Raw genomic sequence first — 8,495 nt, forward strand, 5'->3', positions numbered from 1 at the left:
GCCCACAGTTCTCCTCAAATGGCTCCTTCGGAGGAGGGGGGGTGGGGCACTAGGACGAATGCTTGGCCCTTGGCCCAGTGTGTGGTGGGCACATTGGGTCAACTACTTGGCCCACAGTTCTCCTCAAATGGCTCCTTCGGAGGGGGGGTTGGGCACTAGGACGAGTGTTTGGCCCAGTGTGCAATGTGCCTACCACACACTGGGCCAAGCACTCGTCATAGTGCCACCCCAAAGGAGCTATTTGAGGAGAACTGTGGGCCGAGCAGTCGACCCAATGTGCCCACCACACAATGGGCCAAGCACTCGTCCTAGTGCCTCCCCGAAGGAGCCATTTGAGGATAACTGTTTGCCGAGCAGTTGACCCAATGTGCCCACCACACACTGGGCCAAGCACTCGTCCTAGTGCCTCCCCAAAGGAGCCATTTGAGGAGAACTGTTTGCTGAGCAGTCGACCCAATGTGCCCACCACACACACTGGGCCAAGCACTCGTCCTAGTGCCTCCCCGAAGGAGCCATTTGAGGAGAATCATGGGCCGAGCAGTCGACCCAATGTGCCCACCACACACTGGGCCAAGCACTCGTCCTAGTGCCTCCCCAAAGGAGCCATTTGAGGAGAACCATGGGCCGAGCAGTCGACCCAATGTGCCCACCACACACTGGGCCAAGCACTCGTCCTAGTGCCTCCCCGAAGGAGCCATTTGAGGAGAACCATTGGCCGAGCAGTCGACCCAATGTGCCCACCACACACTGGGCCAAGCACTCGTCCTAGTGCCTCCCCGAAGGACCCATTTGAGGAGAACCATGGGCCGAGGAGTCGACCCAATGTGCCCACCACACACTGAGCCAAGCACTCGTCCTAGTGCCTCCCCGAAGGAGCCATTTGAGGAGAACCATGGGCCGAGCAGTCGACCCAATGTGCCCACCACACACTGGGCCAAGCACTCGTCCTAGTGCCTCCCCGAAGGAGCCATTTGAGGAGAACCATGGGCCGAGCAGTCGACCCAATGTGCCCACCACACACTGGGCCAAGCACTCGTCCTAGTGCCTCCCGAAGGAGCCATTTGAGGAGAACCATGGGCCGAGCAGTCGACCCAATGTGCCCACCACACACTGGGCCAAGCACTCGTCCTAGTGCCTCCCGAAGGAGCCATTTGAGGAGAACCATTGGCCGAGCAGTCGACCCAATGTGCCCACCACACAATGGGCCAAGCACTCGTCCTAGTGCCTCCCCGAAGGAGCCATTTGAGGAGAACCATGGGCCGAGCAGTCGACCCAATGTGCCCACCACACACTGGGCCAAGCACTCGTCCTAGTGCCTCCCCGAAGGAGCCATTTGAGGAGAACCATGGGCCGAGCAGTCGACCCAATGTGCCCACCACACACTGGGCCAAGCACTCGTCCTAGTGCCTCCCCGAAGGAGCCATTTGAGGAGAACCATGGGCCGAGCAGTCGACCCAATGTGCCCACCACACACTGGGCCAAGCACTCGTCCTAGTGCCTCCCCGAAGGAGCCATTTGAGGAGAACCATGGGCCGAGCAGTCGACCCAATGTGCCCACCACACACTGGGCCAAGCACTCGTCCTAGTGCCTCCCCGAAGGAGCCATTTGAGGAGAACCATGGGCCGAGCAGTCGACCCAATGTTGCCCACCACACACTGGGCCAAGCACTCGTCCTAGTGCCTCCCCGAAGGAGCCATTTGAGGAGAACCATGGGCCGAGCAGTCGACCCAATGTGCCCACCACACACTGGGCCAAGCACTCGTCCTAGTGCCTCCCCAAAGGAGCCATTTGAGGAGAACCATTGGCCGAGCAGTCGACCCAATGTGCCCACCACACAATGGGCCAAGCACTCGTCCTAATGCTTCTCCAAAGGAGCCAATTGAGGAGAACTCTTGGCTGAGCAGTCGCCATTGCACCCCCAACCATGATTTCAACTCCTCACTGCCCCACCTGCAGTGAGGTTGTTGATACCACAGTCAGTGGTTCAGTGGCTCTCTGTGACTTTTTGGATCATTGGAGAGTCCTTTGGCCATTTCATCTTGTTATCGTTCCTGTTCGTAATAGAGAGGCACCAGGTCCCACCAATGTTGCATCAGCCACCTTTCCCGTTTGGTGAAGAAGAATGGGAAGAGAGAGGTCAACGGACAAGGGAAGGGGCCGTGCAGTTGCCAGCCCAAAGCTAAGCGAAGTCTCCATCCCAGTGTTGATACTTCCTGCCAAATCTTTTCCTTCTCCCGCCTCTCTTGGCTTCGTTTTCTGTGCTCTTTCTCCTTTCTAGCCATAGCTGCTTTCTCTAGCTTCTCCAGCTTTTTCAGAGCCCTCTGATTTGCTAGGATCTTCTTGTGTACCTCTGCAACTTTTGAATCTTTCATCCTCCTTGCCTTGGCCTTCAGATGAGAAATTTCTCCCTTTTGCGTTTGAGGTTTTTCCTTATGCTTTCCAGGTCTTCCAAATGAGGGCGATGTCCTTGACGTTTCAACTTTCTTTTATTATTTTTCCAGAGATCCTGAAGCCGCTTTCTTAATGTTCGCCACTGCGCTCTTTTCAGGTTCCTTGCCCCGTCTTCGTCATAGTCAGGGTCATAGTCATAGTCATAGTCATAGTCATAGTCATAGTCCAAGCCTACATTGTACAGAGTCCATTCTGAATCAGCATCGTTACCCCAGTCTGTATCCAATCGATAAGGACTTTGTTCAGCGGGACCCTGTAAGTCCTCTTCCTCCGTTCTTTCCCTTTTTTCCACATCCTTTCTGTATCCTTCCTCTTTTTTCACCAGTTCTTCGAGCAACACCGAGAGTTGATTGGGGTCCTCTCTTAGTATTGCTATTTCCCGCTTCAAATCTTGATATGTAGTTCCTGTTCCTCCCGTTTTTTGTTCTTTTGTATCCCGTACTCCATGCTTCTCCTGGTCGTCAAGTTGTTGCTGTTCTTCATTTACATGAATGCGGTCCTTCTGGGATATTATCTGGTACCTGAGATCTTTATTCTTCCGCTTCTCCAAGTTGAGGTCAGCTTCCAGAAGTATAATTTGTTTGCCCATCATGTCTCTGAGCTCTAATTTTTCCATGCCCAATTCGTGGTACCTAGCTTTCAGAGCTTCTAATTCTTGGGCTAGAGTTTCATTTTGGGCTCTCAAGTGGTTATTCTGACGTTGTTGACCCGCTGCGTGAGCTCGGGCCTTTCGACATTCCTCCCGTTCTTTTAAGATTAGGTCCTTAGCCTCAGAGAGATCAGATTCCTTCCGGGCCAGAGTTCTATTCAGAGACTCGACTGTCCTTTTCAACCGCAGGTTTTCCATCTCCGCCTTTCGACAGTCCTCCCGTTCCACTAAGAGTAAGTCCTTAACCTCAATGAGGGCAGATTCCTTCCGGGCCAGAGCTTTATCCAGAGACTCGACTCTCCTTTTCAGCTGCAGGTTTTCCTTCTCCACCATTTCACGTTCCATCCTCTCTTGCAATATCCTGCGCTGCAAGTCATGGAGGTTCTGCTCAAGGGAATTCTCCTTTCTCATTTGCATCTTCCGGAGTTTTCGGCGGTGTTTACAGGGGTCGTCATCCTTTTCCATCTGTGCTAGGGAAATGCCTCGTTCCACTGCTGCGGTACAGTATTCCAAATATAACAGATAATCCAGTTCATCTTCTTCGAATCCAGCGGTAAAAGAAGTAAACACTAGTCTTGCTATGAAGACCAGAGCCACAAAGAATAATACAACACAATTATTTAACTCTTGCATGGTGAACTTGGTTGCTGATTACTCTCGCCTGCCAGTTACCTTAGGCCGAGAAAGAGCTCAGTGTTTCTGAGGAGGGGAAGTAGGAGGAGGAGGAGGAGGACTTTGGCTTCGAATCAAGCTTCGGGGGGCTCCGGGAATCCTCCTGAAGAATACAGTAACAGGGTTTGAAAGGGAATTCGGACAGGGTTTGAATACAGTAACAGGGTTTGAAGGGAATTCGGACTCCGGTGTGAGAGAGAGAGGGGAGCTCAGGATCCTCTGAGAATACAGTAACAGGGTTTGAAAGGGAATTCGGACTCCGGGGAGGGAGAGAGAGAGAGACTATCATGTTCTTCCGTCATCTTTTGTATGAAAACAAGTTGATATTGGACTTTATGTATAAAGAATGGTTGACACTGATTCACCACAAAATATTTTGGATCTGGGATTATTACGTGATGCTAATATATATATACACACACACACACATCTGAAGTTGCATTTTTTTGCTAAAAGATATATCTGGCGAATATTAGCATAACGTAATAATCCCAGATCGAAAATAGCTTGTGATAAATCAATCAACAACTCTTCATATATATATTTTATATATACATATAATATGTGTATATATATATTATATGTATGTATGAATATCCTTCTATCATATATGTATGTATATGTATGTACTTTTAAGTATGTATATGTATATACATGTGTTTTTATGTATATATTTTATGTATAAAATGTGTACATATGTATATATGTGCATTTATATATACATATACACATAGGTATATATATTTGTACATTTGTATGTATGTATATACTGTATATATATGTATGTACATATATATACGTATATATGTATATATGATGATATACCGGTATATACACATATACATATAGACATATATGTATAGATGTTGTGGTGTAGAATAGATAGGAAATTAAATAGAGAGAGATAGGTTGAAAAGTTAGAGAGAGATATATGATACTTTTGTGTGTGTTATCAATACGCAAGATGTTTATTGCAGTATATCGTGTTTAAACCATAAAAACAGTCGTAAAAATGGGAAATAATCGCGATTGAAGCCAAGCAAAACATGAGTCAGCACAGTCTAAATTTTACAACAGCTGATTCTATAGTGTTGCCTTCTCCGGAAGGTGTTTTCGTGGAAGTTCCAGGAATTTGGGGTTATGATATACTTCTTCAACCTCCAATCAATATATGTGGAGGGTCTTTTTATAGATCACCTCTATCAAGTCCTCTAAGGAGAGATTTGAATCACACCCACTACAGTCCTTCCAATCAGCTCTTGAAGGGATATATTAATCCTTCCAATAATATATTTATAGCAAGTTTCCTGAGGGTTCAATGAGTGATATAGGAGACAGAGTCAGAACTGTGTCCTTAGGGAGATACTTTCCCAATATATTATATATATTTAGTGATTCGTTTCTATCATTGTAACTTGTTAATTTTGTACTGATCTTTATAATATTAGTACTAATTAAAGTGAAGAAATTACGATCTAGTCTCTATACGCCTTTCTGAGAGATATCAATATTTAAAAGGAATAAATATACAAGATAGCACATCATATATCTGAAGGACACCTCGAAAGAAACCAAGGTAAGAAGAGAAAGACTAAAATCTAAGAAGAACGTAAAATACAATAAAAACATTACATATTACATATATAGATATATATACTGTATATATTATATATATATATATATATATATACATATATAATATATATATATATATATATATATATTATATATATTGTATATTATGATATACATATATATGTTTATATATACATACATATAAATATATATATATATATATATTATATATATATATATATATATTCACATATATATTTATGTATTTATTTATATATACTATACATGTATTATATACACAAATATACATATATATACATGTTTATATATATACATATATATTCACATATATATATATGTATATATATATCATATATATATATACACTATATGTATATACATGCATTTATATTAATATATATACAGTATATATCATATATAGATATTGCATGTATATACATATTTATATTAATATATATACAGTATACACATATATAGATATTCATATATATGCATATTATACATATATATACACATATACATATATATATATATATATATATATATATATATATATATATATATATGTACATATGTATTTACATCTATATATGTATACACACATATATGTAGTATATATATATCTATATATATACATATATATAGATGTAGAATCTACTGGTCACTTTTACCGGACACATATGTAATTCTAATAGCCACAATGCCCTCTTAACTTCTCGAATTCTTCGCGCTTTTTCGGATATGCTTGTAACTACAAAGCCGTAAGATCCAAATGCAAGAAATTGAAGAGACTGTGATGGCTCGTCGCGGGAAACGAACCCGCGTCACCATAATCACGTGACCTCCTTGTGATTATGGTGATTATATAAGAATATATATACATATATATTCTTATATATGTATATTGATATATATATGCATATAGGTACATATGTACATATATATACATATATATATTTTTATATATATATATATTTATTTATTTATATACATATATATATGTACATATATATACATATATATATGTACACACACACACACACATATATATATATATATGTATATATTATATATTTATATATACATATAGATACATATTTATGTATATATATATTTATTTATATATACATATATGTGTATTCATATATATATGCATATATATACATATATACACACATATACATTTATATACACATATACATATGTATACATATATATATGTATATATACATACATCCATACATACCATACAATTTTTGCATGGCCAGGGAACGAAAATGCAAATAACTTTTTTGACGAGTTATCAGTTAGTACCATCAATTAAATTCTTCATGGAAGTATGGAACAGGATGGATGCCTACCCACTTTGGATTGCCAGATACATAGAAATAGCAATGTATTTAGATACAATGTTTACAGAAAACCTATTACCATTTCTTCCTATGTGCATTTTGATCCAGGTCGAAATTATACAGTCACGAGAATAGTTTTCAAGTCGACCGTTTCAAGGCCATTACTACCATACAACAATTCTCCTTGGATTTTCAAGATCTACTCATATTTTTGTCCATTCATTTAATCATTTTTTTATTAGTTTATTTTCTTCTTTTTTTTATTTACAGATCTCTTCCTTCTTTTTTTATTTACAGATCTTTGATGGGCTTCTTCCTGTATGGACACTTCTTTCAGTGGTAATAATGATGGGCTTCTTAATATGGATAAGGGTTCATGTTATAATAATAATAATAATAATAATATGAAATTAAAAGGTAGTCAGGTATCTATAGCAGGCGTTCGGACCTTATTGGGTGCATTAACTCCAGTGCGGGGGTGTTTGTACGTCTCTCTCTCTCTCTCTCTCTCTCTCTCTCTCTCTCTCTCTCTCTCTCTCTCTCTCTCGCTGTTTATATATTCTTGTTTTTTCTCATGGGATATCTCATCTTTGGGTCGACAGAGTATATATTCTCTCTCTCTCTCTCTCTCTCTCTCTCTCTCTCTCTCTCTCTCTCTCTCTCTCTGTTGTTATGTAGAGTTCTCGGCTATAATAGCACTCTGCTAGGCCCGAGTTCGAGTCTCCGGCCGGCCAATGAAGAATTAGAGGAATTTATCTCTGGTGACAGAAATTAATTTCTTGGTATAATGTGGTTCGGATTCCACAATAAGCTGTAGGTCCCGTTGCTAGGTAACCAGTTGGTTCTTAGCCACGTAAAATAAGTCTAATCCTTCGGGCCAGCCCTCTCTAGGAGAGCTGTTAATCAGCTCAGTAGTCTGGTTAAACTAAGGTATACTTACTTATGCTGCATGGGATGTCTTGTCTTTTGGTCGACAGATTGAATACCCAAAGACAAGAAATCCCATGAGCATGAACAACACAGGAGAGAGAGAGAGAGAGAGAGAGAGAGGGTGTTTACTGGTCACCCTCTGTGATATTCTGCCTTTCTTTTCTGATGACCGTGGTTCCTTCCTCCCTGTCGGGAACTATTCTGTAGAGGCGATCTCCCATCTTAGCCAATCCTTGGAGGATTTCCTCTTCAGGGAAAGATCTTCTTCGCTGGACCAATTTGCTATTTCCTCTGTGGAGGGCAGAAGACCTCACGGTTGCCTGTATTTCTCTACAAGGGCCCTTGACATCGTCTAATTGGTCTTGTATTGTGACATACCCCTCTGTCTTCTTGGGGATGAGCTAGACATTGTGCCTCTAAATGTTAGAATGCAGAGTTCTCAGTGACAGCATCGCTTGCACAGTACCTGTCATCTAATTATATTCTCAAGATTTGTTCAAATATTTGACACGTATTCATTATCTAAGTGGCTATTCAGTGCCTCGCCTTCGTTTCGTTGCGACTGTATTAGGTATAATCAGACTTTTGATGGAGTATATGTCAAACTGACTTCCCCCTCAAGAATATAACGAGTGACCATCTCAGTTTGATTGCCAAAAATAATGTTAGTGGTTCCTATGGCCGTTCAGATGGAGCAGGTAATCCAGGCAAAGGGACTTGGAATTGAATTTTTTAATCTTGCCTTATTTCGCCGTACATGTGTGCATAGGAATACAACATGGAGCTAATCCATCGCCTCTGTGTCGTGGTCTTGAGTATTGAAATGTAATTAAGTGCTCGAAGT

General features: G+C 41.5%; 1 protein-coding gene across 1 annotated transcript; it reads right to left on the bottom strand.

Annotated features, from left to right (window-relative positions):
* Positions 1-2,390: 2,390 nt before the first annotated feature.
* On the bottom strand, positions 2,391-3,734 carry LOC136851818 (tropomyosin-2-like). Its single transcript, XM_067126129.1, has one exon. It carries the CDS (start codon positions 3,732-3,734, stop codon positions 2,391-2,393), a length of 1,344 nt encoding a protein of 447 aa, XP_066982230.1.
* Positions 3,735-8,495: the final 4,761 nt, after the last annotated feature.

Source organism: Macrobrachium rosenbergii, chromosome 24 (genome assembly GCF_040412425.1).
Source record: "Macrobrachium rosenbergii isolate ZJJX-2024 chromosome 24, ASM4041242v1, whole genome shotgun sequence".
Classification (NCBI taxonomy): domain Eukaryota; kingdom Metazoa; phylum Arthropoda; class Malacostraca; order Decapoda; family Palaemonidae; genus Macrobrachium; species Macrobrachium rosenbergii.